Source organism: Tachysurus fulvidraco, chromosome 25, assembly GCF_022655615.1.
Source record: "Tachysurus fulvidraco isolate hzauxx_2018 chromosome 25, HZAU_PFXX_2.0, whole genome shotgun sequence".
Taxonomy (NCBI): Eukaryota; Metazoa; Chordata; class Actinopteri; order Siluriformes; family Bagridae; genus Tachysurus; species Tachysurus fulvidraco.
This window is the reverse complement of record NC_062542.1, coordinates 10,261,867-10,274,087: the sequence shown is the minus strand read 5'-3', so window position 1 is coordinate 10,274,087 and position 12,221 is coordinate 10,261,867. Positions and strand designations below refer to the sequence as shown.

At 36.8% G+C, this 12,221-nt stretch overlaps 1 protein-coding gene across 2 annotated transcripts in view; it reads left to right on the top strand.

Annotated features, from left to right (window-relative positions):
• Positions 1 to 12,221, top strand: part of tmem108 (transmembrane protein 108) — a 55,487-nt gene that overhangs the window by 21,339 nt on the left and 21,927 nt on the right. For both annotated transcript variants that reach the window (XM_027175956.2, XM_027175947.2), the window contains exon 3: positions 10,751 to 10,834. In XM_027175956.2, the coding sequence (XP_027031757.1) occupies positions 10,795 to 10,834 (40 nt within the window). In that variant the 5' untranslated portion in view covers positions 10,751 to 10,794. The remainder of the gene's footprint in view (positions 1 to 10,750; positions 10,835 to 12,221) is intronic.

The following is a 12,221-nucleotide window of genomic DNA, read 5'->3' as shown; positions in this document are numbered from 1 at the left end:
GTTATATAGCTCCTCTCACTTTATTTTCATGATACACAACCAACATTTGAAAATGAACTAACGTAAAAGCTCCACCCTAAATTTTTTATTCCAAATTTCTAATTTAGGACTAATGTAATATCAGTAACCTCTGTGTCAAATAAGTGACTAAAAAAACACAGAAACTGTCCTTGCACTGTCTGGGACCTAACAATGAAATGGAAAGGTGTGTTGGAAAGGGCGCATCATATTTCTGCTGTCAGAAATAGAAGTAGAAACAGAAGTAGAAACTAACTAAGAAAAGTAAAGAATACATGATGAGGCATTGTCTTATAGGAAAATAATCGTGAGATCACCCTGTTCCCGTTATACTGGTAAATCCACACTAAGGCATATTTTTGTGAGTCATTGCAGGTTGTTGATGAGCCAGCAGAGGTGGATGGAGAGGGGAGATTTGTTCATGTTTACTGCTAAACTGCTGCAAGTGCGGTGTGTCAGGATAGCGGCACATTTTCTCTTTATTTAAATGTTTCTTTAAATGAAACATTTCTTCAAGCGTTAGTGATATTCCTGATGTTGTTGTTGTCGTCCTTCAGCCGCTCCATGTTGAGGCTTGCCACAGCAGATGTTCTTCCTGACACAACACTCCCATTTTTTATCCAGGCTTGTGACCGGCACTGAAAGTTACTGAAAGTAATTTTCTTAATATGATTCAGAGTTTCTCTAACAAACCCTGTTGATTAATCAATCGACCCTGATGTGTGGTCACAATACCTAGTTTTCAATGACAGCTTTAGGAGAAGAAAGATAAAATGACATCTTTGTTTAAATATCATTTCCCACTGGAATTAAACATGTCTTCTTTTGGTGATAGCATGGTTTATGTGTATAATATGAGAAGCTTACTCCAGCAGCATACTGACATCAGTTACAAAGCAATTTGTTAATTCTGGCACAGAAATGACAAATGCAAATGAGTTTTGTGTTCATGAGGGGAAATGGAGCAGGCTCAGTAACTATTCATCTTATTCAACTTTAACAGTTTAGCCGTTAGAGATCTCCCCCCCCCCCCCCACACACACACAAATTTTATTTTAATTAGATGCACTTTTAACCAGCCTTTTATTCACATGCCTATTTATAGGGCATTTGTAGTACATAAAGGCTTTTTTTTGTTTTTAAATCTTGTTAAAATGTTGATTAAACTAAGTTATATAACATTAAAAGAGATTTTCAGATGTAATTGATGTAAACAAAAAATGAGTTAGTTTGCAATTCCCATGAAGAATCCTATTTAGGGACTCTAGCTCCAGTTACAGAAGATGAATGAATAATTTTCAGACATTGAAATTTTGGCTTATTTTTTCACAATTGCAGTATGTATTGTCTGACTATCAACGAGCTATCATGTTGTCAATACTTGATTTTTGCCTACTGAGGTAAATTGGCCTAAATCGTGTGTGTGTGTGTGTGTGTGTGTGTGTGTGTGTGTGTGTGTGTGTGTGTGTGTGTGTGTGTGTGTGTGTGTGTGTGTGTGTGTGTGTGTGTGTGTGTGTGTGTGTGTGTGTGTGTGTGTATGTGTGTGTATGTGTGTGTGTGTGTGTGTGTGTGTGTGTGTGTGTATGTGTGTGTGTGTGTGTGTGTGTGTGTGTGTATGATTGTGAATCAGTGAGAAAGAGAAACTCAGACCCCATTCACGAATATCTATCATAACATTTCGGACACCTCCATCATCTTGCCAGAGACACTGCAGGGTTTTTGCAGCTGTCTGCCACAGTGGATTCACTTTTTGTCAAATCAGTTACTAACAAATCACTTCATTCCTCCCACTGCTTCACTGCTAATCCAAACCCCCACAACACTACAGAATTCATACTAAAAGTCTCCATGCATACCTAGTTTATATTGTATATATTTCAAGAATGTAAAATAGGAAAACAACTCCAACAAATCCAACTGTAAAAATTTTATAAATACACATTTTTAATAGCATTATTATTATTATTATTATTATTATTATTATTATTATTATTATTATTATTATTATTATTATTATTATTATTATTTTATTTGTTTTATTTGTTTTATTATTATTATTATTATTATTATTATTATTATGTTAGTAAATAGTACATCATGATAGTAAATAGTACAGTAAATGGTGGCTTTGGAGCTGGCATGGAATCTTTAGATGTCCCTTTAAAATGCGACAGCTTTACTGCTGGTTCAGATACATGCAAAGGAGACATGTAATTTAGTTCTATTTCTATATACCAAAATGTCACCATGTTAAGTACATACTGTATGTACCAGGCCACCACATACACCTACACAAACTATACACTGAGTTGAGAGAACTCAAAGTGAATAAAAAAATAATACCATCTATGCTAGCATCTGGAAGCGAACACACTACAGACTAAGAGGCTCTGGCTTTACCAGAACCTACTAGCCACAGGGTAAACTCTTTAACAATGAAGCCCTCAGGAAATCACAGACCAGTTTAAAAAATGAAGGCTCTGGCCTACTCAAAAAATCAAACCCCAGCACCAATAAGCTGCTCCTGTCAGGCCCTTGAGCAAGGCCTTGGAGATATGTTCTCTGCTCCAGGAGTACAGTATTATAACTGACCCTGCACTCTGACCCTAAAGCTTTCTAAAAACATGCAGAGAATAGAAAAAGAAAAGAATTTCACTGTACTGTGTATACAAAAATACAAAGACAGCAAATATTACCAAAACTCATGCATATAAAGTAATGTTTAATGTTTTGTGATTTGGGGAAAAAATGCTCGATTTAGCTACAGCTTTTCAAAATTTGTGTTGCAAATTAATTTTTTTCTTCCAAAAAGCTACATTGCAGTCCTTTTTTTTAGGGAAATTGCAAACACATTATTCTTCTTTTAAACTACTACCGGGAAAGGCACATATGTAATTACTTTCTTTGATAGGTGTACGGTACTCATGTTTGACACACATAAACATACAGAGCTTTGGCTGAATGCATGTCCAGAAAGTTTTACATAATTAAGAAAGATTGCAAACTTCCACAAATATAGCAGAGTCTGCTTGATTTTTAATTTCTGTGATTGCAAAATCGTTAGAGTATTCAAGTACCAATGTGTTGATTTATTGTATTCTATTGTATTCTATTGTATTCTTGTCTACAAATATGACTTAAATGTGACAATATATAATTACTTGTGCTGCACTGGTTTTATTTAGATCTGACACTTTTATTTAAACATGGCAATAGTTGTGGCTCATGATGACATCTCTTCTTGACTGGCTGTCTCCTACTGATATTCACTTCTCAGTTGTTGAGAATTCTCCATTATTTTGCTAGTTTTATGTGTATTAGTTTTATTACAGAATGTTCTATATCTATATACAATTCTCAGGATTTGCTCCCAAGAATCCTTACTGGATGTGGGAATTGTATAACTGGAAATCATTTGCATGAACAGAATCACAGTGTCAGGAAAATCTGGAGTAAAATATTCCTTCAAGCCTCCTAAACATCTCTGAAGTATCCAATGGACTTATTTTTTAATACATATTGTATCCTTAGAATATATTTGCTGACATCTTCGATGAACATTTTAAGGACAATTTTAAATTCATAGCTAGAGGACGTGATGAAGCAAGTTATCATGAACGGCATGCTGGGATGCTAATGCATGTTTAATGACCTAGCACAGAGCCCTTAGGCCCTGCAAGCCCCATGGAGCAGTATTGCTGATTGATGACATGAAGAGAATGATGCAGCAATCTCGGCAGTAGCTGCAACTCATCCTGCCATCAGACCCACTGGAAAAGCTGCCATGATTCAGCAGATTGTGTGCATCCCAGTGCCAGCATGCTGTTCTCAGATGAGCTGTTTAACCCTGTGATTGCTACTTAACAGTGGGTGTTCCACTGACACTTTTACTGATGTGCAGGTGTAATAACGGAGCATTTAGTATTCAGCCACTGGTCTGACTAATACAGTTGGAACAATTATCAGAACAAAAATGCAATTAAATCACATTAAAGTGACACCGAAGTGAACAAGAATGTTTCATTTGATAAATTAATTTTCTTTTCCTTCCTTCTGTCCTTGTGTACTTTTCTTCCATGGAGGAAGGACTGAAGAAGTGAAAACAGAAAGCAAGAAAAGGAAACATACGCAAATATTTGTATACGTACAGAATCTCACAAAGGTGAGAACACCCCTCACATTTCAGCTTGTCACTGCTGGTGAGGAGTACCAAGAAAATTGTGTATTGCCTACAGTCAAGTATGGTGGTGGTAGCATCATTGTCTGGGGCTGTATGAGTGCTGCTGGTACTAGGGAGCTGTGCTTTATTGAGGGAAACATGGATTCCAATATGTACTGCAACCTTCTGAAGCAGAACATGACGCCCTCCCTTCAGAAACTGGGCTGAACTGCAGTTTTCCAACATGATAATGACACCAAACACACCACCAAGTTGACTGCCTTGGCTGAGGAAGCTGAGGATGTCTCCAGACCTGAACCCTATTGGTAGAAGCAGAAGGTGGAGAAGCACCATGTGTCTAACATCTAGCAGCTTTGTGATGTCATTATGGAGGAGTGGAAGAGGATCTCAGCAACATCCAATGAACCTCTGATGAATTCCATGCACAGGAGGATTAAGGCAGTGGTTGACAACAATGCTGCTCACACAAAATATTAACACTATGGACACCATTTTGACATGTATGTTGAGAGGAAATCTATACTGCTATACAAGCAGAACATTGACTACTCTAAAGTATATCCAATTTTTATTTCTTTAGTTTTGTCCCTTGTGAACATATAATAAAATACAGTAGTTGCTAAAATGTGAGGAGTGTACTCACTTTTGTGAGATTCTGTATATAACTAATTTATACTACAAAATGTCTTCATGTAGTAATTTATATTAAATATGACAAAGATGAATAAGATGAATAAGAACTATTAAATGCAAATGAATTGAATTGAATGATGCAGTGTCTGTGTGATTGCAAGATTTGTATATTTGCATTCACTTGTTTGTAAAGATGACCATGACATCTCCAATTGTTTGCGAATTGCTCCCAAGGAGAAACCGTTGGATGAGATGCTTGTATTTCCTGAAATCTCTCCCTTGAATAATTAAAATGACAAATTTGTGTTTCTAAAAAACATTGACACTGTCATCCAGTGATTGAGTTCAATGCCTGATGATGCCACAGCCTTCCTTGGCCAAGATTTCACAAGAACAGATTGGCCATGCTCTCAGGGAGAGATACTATCTGCACCATCAATCACAACACTAGCTAAAGGGTGTCTGTGAGTCATGCAAGCAGAAGTGGGTGGATTGTACTTCTGAGTCTGTTACTTGTGCCGTGACATAGCATGTTCCTCAGAGAAAGCCTTCTTCCTCCCAGGTTGCTTGCAGTTATATGATCAGGGAGACATAACTAGAGGGTGGGAATTGCCCAAGACATTTACGTTTACATTTCTGGCATTTAGCAGACACCCATATCCAGAGTGACTTACAATTTTTGTTTAAATTTATACAGCTGAGCAATTGAGGCTTAAGGGCCTTGCTCAGGGGATCAGCAGTGGCAGAAATATCCAGAGAAACTTATTACAAACATACTCAAGTTTCAATGAGTACTATCAACGAATATATCAGTACTGGTTCACTAGCAAAATAATACTACCATCAGTCTAAAAAACTATTTGTTTGGAAGTAATATAGCACAAGAAGTTGTTAAATGCTAGTTTAACTGAAGTTTTATTATTAAATCTTCAGTGATGGAGACCCGAATGTACATTGCAGTCCTAAAGCTATGTAAGAAAGAACATCAACACGTTTTTGTAGTTTGGTGGTTTCCTACTTGCTTCAGTGACTAAATCCATAAAATATATCAACCTTAAGACTTATTTTTGCACTTCCAAAACAGTGTAGAAATTAAAGAAAGGAAAATCTTCACTAAACTGTTGCAAATTATTCTTTATATTTTACAATTATATACTTACCATAATACATTGGAATTTTATAAATAGTCTGGCAGTACACATTGAATGTTATAATTATATAACTTGAATACCTGAATCTGTAGTTTTTATTGTCAGAAAGATGTTGAACATGATCTGCAAAACACTGTGTTGTCATCACTGTGAGAGTTCATTCCAGGGCTATCACAGGGAGGCTGAAACCTGAAACATTCCACACAGCTAATCACTACCATGTAACGTCCTCTTACACATACAGCAACAGGAAGCACATGTACAGGGCACTTTATAACCCAGTGCCTTATCAGCTTATCTTGAGGTCGACCTTACAGATGCACAGCTTTCTATGGTGGCCTCTTGGGATGAATTAGACCTCCGTGTTGTCCCTCCAAATCTTTTTACCATGAGGTAATAACATGGTTGTGCTAAAACCACATGAGCTGCTATCTATTTTTTTTATTGTTAACCCTGATTTGACCCTTGTTATTTGACATAGTACACAGTAATTTTGCAATCGGTTTGGTGTAATTCGATTAACAGGTTCCTGTAAACAATTTAGTGGTTGAATGCAATCAATAAAATTGATCAGTGAGCCGGGATTACAGTAAACAGAATGCGATAAACCTTCTGCCATTTACTTCACCTTAATGCGTGTGGTTTTAGTTTTCCAGATACTGTATTTGTTACCTAACATGTATAAGTCAGTCATATCGTAAACTGTCCAGGAAATATAAACACTATAAACCGGACGATGGCCAAATAATGCACATATGATAAACAGAGAACATATTCAGGCAGAACAATAATGTATTTCATCATTCGATCGCTTTATGAAAATATCTACTCAAATTAAGTAAACAATTTTTGCAGCTGTAATTGTAATTTTTGTCAACAATCAATGAATGTATAAGTGAAAGGATAAACTATACACGCTGAACATCTGCCATAATAAACGAATAATATAGCCAACTTGCTTTTTTTTTGAGAGCTGTAGATAGGTTTGGAATTAATAGTAAGTCTTTTTAGATTTGCCTTGCAGTTCCTATCATGAGTAGATGCACATATATTGTTTTGTTAGCATCACCATGGTGACTAAAGTGTAGACTCTGCATGTGTCAGCTTCCATAAAGTGATCTGTCAGCTAGCACAAAAGGAACTGAGACTACAATATTGTTAATGTTATAGAGCAGACTGAATGGTTGAAGCAGGATAAAAGAGGGTTAGAGAGTTGCTCTGTTCCCAGGGCCATCTTTTGTGTGGCAAGTGATGAGGTTCAGCTGAAAGGGCAGGAGGGACTGCGATACACAGCAGCATCACTGAACGAGTGTTGCCCTTTGACTTACTTTTGTAAAGGACAGTAATTATGAACATCATTTTGAATTTTTCCAGCTAATCTGCAAACTAAAATGAAAAACCTGATTCCATGCAAATGAGTGTGCTAGAACAAAAGTCAAATAGTGATATTACTATTTTATGCATGAATTAATTCAATTAATATTTGAATACAAATTGTAATGTTGTATTTGTTTTCCTTCTATTTATTGGTTTATTGATGTACCGATTTATTTGTTTGTTTGTTTGTTTGTTTGTTTGTTTGTGTAATTAAATCCTATCTATATTAATTTACAGGTTATACTGTACATCTTTCATATTCATTCATTCCTTCACCTTTTTCACCTTATGATCAGGTTTGGCAATAGAGCTTTATACTGGCTCAAGGTGGGAATACACCCCGGATTGAATGGCAGGGCACCAGGCACACAGATCAGCACACCTAGGGGCAATTTACATTAACCTAGAACATGAGGGAAACCCACTAGAGAATCGAGACCTGCAGAGCAAGTTCACGCATCTAAGGATTGACACAGGAAATCTGTGAGGTGGCAACACTACCATGCTACCATGCTGAATACACACGCATGTGTTTTTGTGTGTGAGTAAAAGAAGAAATAGATATTTAGACATTCTGTAGGCATTAATTCACCTCTATTCACCATGAAGTTTCTGTGTCCTTCCTATTCACTGTAGCTGATCTGTCTGTCTGTCCCCCAAAACCTATACTTGTAGGAGGATGTGACTCACAAATCTCATCACTTCCCCCACAAGTAATAACCGTTCAATCATGCATCACAAAAACAATGTTATTGGTGAGTCATTGAAGAGCTTTTCACCATGTGATCTTTGATGACCCTCAACTATCTTCAGCCTGATTAATGATGTGACACACACACAGGCATTGATTTCACCCAACAGTAATAGAGGAGTGTGTATTGTTGGCTGAGTGGGGGTGTATCCCACACGATATCTGTTCATGGTGGTTATTAGGAGAATGTGTGTGTGACTGAAAGGGGTTCTCTTCAATTTAATGCTATTACAGCTTCTGTGCATATGATGAAACTACTGGTGAAATTATATAGAAAAACAGGGTGAGATGATGACTTCCAACTCAAAGAGGAGTTTGTTTTACCTCAGGACATAACTCTGTAGCTTAGCTAGCAAGTTTCTTTCGACCTCAACTGATGGTTACTTGATAGTAAATCAACTGATAGTAAAAAGCTAATCTTTCTCTGACATATCAATAAATGTCTCTCTGCACAAACAAGCCAAAACAAAACCCACATGAACATGCTAGTTAGCTAGCTTTTTAGCCTTCTGAGGTAATACCATAAGAACAATCTACAGTAAGGCCTATCACACTTTCTGAAGCCAGAGACCCTTTTAACTATAAAATAAACCTTAGAAAACCCATCAGCACATAGTTCTGAAGATGACCACATTTTTATTTATTGTAATTCATTGAGCATCTATATACAACAAAATGTTTGTGCTATATTGTATGCTCCTACCCTGAGTCACACAGTGCAAAAATAAGTAGCTCTTACAAAAGAGTGTAGATTATTATTAATCTATTAATCTATTAATATTATTAATAATATTATTAAATCTATTAATCTATTAATATTATTATTATGTAGTGTAGATTATTATTAATTTAAATATGAGGCTCAATAAAATGCACAGCACTCTTCTGGTAATTCATTTCAGCACTATGTGTTCTTTTTATTTTTGAATTTTCCAATAACAAAATGTATCAGTCCGCACCGCTGTCTCTATGGAACTGGGCAGGAATCAAGCGCGTCTCAGTTCTTAGCCGAGCCTGACACTTATCAGCTAATCAAAAAAAGAGGCTACACAACAGCCAATCAGAAAATAGTACTATCTGGGTAAGATTTAATGGAACAACCAATGAAAAAAAAACATTCATTAGAGGGGGTATTTTCGATGGTCGGTTTGAACAAAACATCAACACGAAACAGCTTGTCTCTGGACGGGACATTGTCCTCAATCATGACACTAAAAATGGCTGGACTTGAGCCGAACTGTTTTAAATGGGAGCAACATTACAAATGATAAAGGAGTCCAAAAAGGACAAACACTCACAATAAACAGCACCAGTCCTAATCTCTCTCTCTCTCTCTCTCTCTCTCTCTCTCTCTCTCTCTCTCTCTCTCTCTCTCACACACACACACACACACACACACACACACACACACACACACGCGCGCGCGCACTTGCACATGCACACGCACACAAATTAATAAATGGAAAATAAACAAATACTTTGTGTTTGGTTAAATTACGGTCAGTGATCCTTACCATACAACAACTCCCCTATTATTGGTGGTGGTGGTGGTGGTGGGGGTTGGAGATGCCACGCTTGCCTGTCTTCAAAACTTGAGAGCCCTGATACACACACACACACACACACACACACACACACACACACACACACACACACACACACACACACACACACAAACTGAACTGCCTACAGGATCTTATCTGGAAAGTGTCAGTGTGGTTGCAGGTTTTGTACCAATCAGTCAGGAGACACATCTGAGCCCACCTGATCTTGGCTTTCAGTAGACTCAGGTGTGACTTCTGCTTGATCACACCAGCTCTTGACTCTTCAGATACAGATACCACTCTTCACATAATCATTTACAAGTAATGTTTTTTGAAACATTTTTTTTTGTTCAGATATCAGACCATCTCTCAGAAAGGCCAAACTGTATTGCTATTCTTTCTCATTGAAAAGTCGCAGATATTTTATCCATTGATGCCATTTTTCTGCATGCTGTACAGATGTTTCTTTTTTGTCCCAGCAATCACAAGCCGATATTATATTGCATTCAGAAATCCTAAGAAATATTATAAATGCCATATTTTTCGTTTGTTTGTTTGTTCAGATTTCATCATATTTAATACAAACTGTTACATAAAGGCATTTTGCAGTCTAAATCAGTTGTCTGTATATTTGTGTAGAGGTGGCTGAAACAGGTTTGTGGCTATGTCTCCTCCACCCAGAGGGGCATAAATCCTATTTCACATCTGCCAACTACTCCATATTTCTTATAAAGTGGGTCCAGTTGGAGAGTGAATCTGAGTAGCCCAAGGACACAATGACATGACAGTTGTGACACTTTGATTATCAAGATTATACACACACACACACACACACACACACACACACACACACACACACACACACACACACACACAGTTACACTATGTAGACGTAAGCAAAATTTGTGCTTACTGTTATGTAATAATGTGCCTGGTTTCCTAGAGGATTAGAACATTTACTTCTGCAAACTATATTTCAGGAATTGACACATTTTCCAGAAGGATCAGTTGAAGATTGTAAATTCCTGGCACATTTGCCCTGATGAGGGTGATCACATGACTTATGTCTTAATGTTGTGTGTGTGTTTGCCCACAGAGAACCATGAGCACTGTGGAGGAAGAACCGGATCACATGATACCATGAAGAGAAGCCTGCAGGTCCTGCCTAACCAGCTGCTGAGTATGTCATAAGTCTGCTCTGCTTAAGTCACATTTATTCATTTGTATTGAGTATATTACCTTGTTGAAAATTATGATATGTCCTTAAAATAAGCACATATCATGCATAACATAACAAAATCTTCAGTAAAAATAGGATAAGTAAAATAGGATAACCTAATAGGATAAGGATAAGTGTATCTAAATGGAAATAACTAAATTAATAAATGCACCAGAATTAGACAAGAAGTGCTTAACCTAACACTTGCTGCCATTCAACAATTTCTATGATTTTCATCATAAATTCTATCTTGAGACCTTTACACTGCATTTCTTTTGATCAGTTGCACTTTCAAGTCTGCATTACTTCCAGTATTTTAATATCTCTTGCTGGCTGCACACGCACAACATGAACCTGGCATGTGTCCAAAATGATAAGTGCAAAATGGATCAGAACATGAGGTCAAGCGATGATGTGTCTCTTGGAAGTAAATTCGCTTTTAGAACATGTCCTGTCACTGGCCTTATCTTTGTTATGAGAATGCACCTGCAAGTATGGGGCCTAAGAGCTTGCGATAGAAAGAGACTTGGGCAAAGATTAAAATGAAGAGCTGGTACATTTCTCAGGTGCAGAATGTGTTTGGATGGAGTTCACCACCTAGAGAGTTCAACCATACTTTTGTATTCATGTATTCATTGCATTTTCTATCTGAGATCTGCCTTTAAAGCAGCTGTTGAAAATCACTTGGAGTGCACAGGGTATTTTTGCTACAAAATTTTATTACAAATAAATAAAACCAATTACACAAAAAACACAAATGGACAGTAAATTATTTACAGTGGGATCTAATAAAAATGCAAAAAATATTCTTTAAAAAATTGGTTCAGAAATGTGTTTGGAATGCAAAACAGACTCACCAATTAATTATTTGTGCAATAGGTTGCATTTATTTGTAGATTGGTCCGATGCATTATTTATGCATTACATTTTTGAGCTACTTGCATTCACTCTTATTATTTATTTGCAAATTATACAGCACAAATTGTCTGTATTAAGATTTCCTGACACAGACATAATCCAAATAATTATGTCACTGTTTGTACAGGGCAAGATCTCTGTTCCATCCACCTACTTTAAAATAAACCCTCAGATTTGAGCTTTAAAAACAAATCAGAGGATAGAAAATGAAGACTGATTAAGCTGATCACAGCATTAATATTATGCAATATTATGTAGTATGGATGGGTTTCAACTGCATTAACTGTAAAGTCATTTTTATATTATTTTTACTGAGTGGGTGCAAGTTCAAATCCTGATGATGTGACAGACATCCTTGGCTAAGAGTCAAAAAGAGCAAAACTGGCCCTGAGTAAGAGGGATGGTGAGATAACTCTCATGAGTCTCAGCG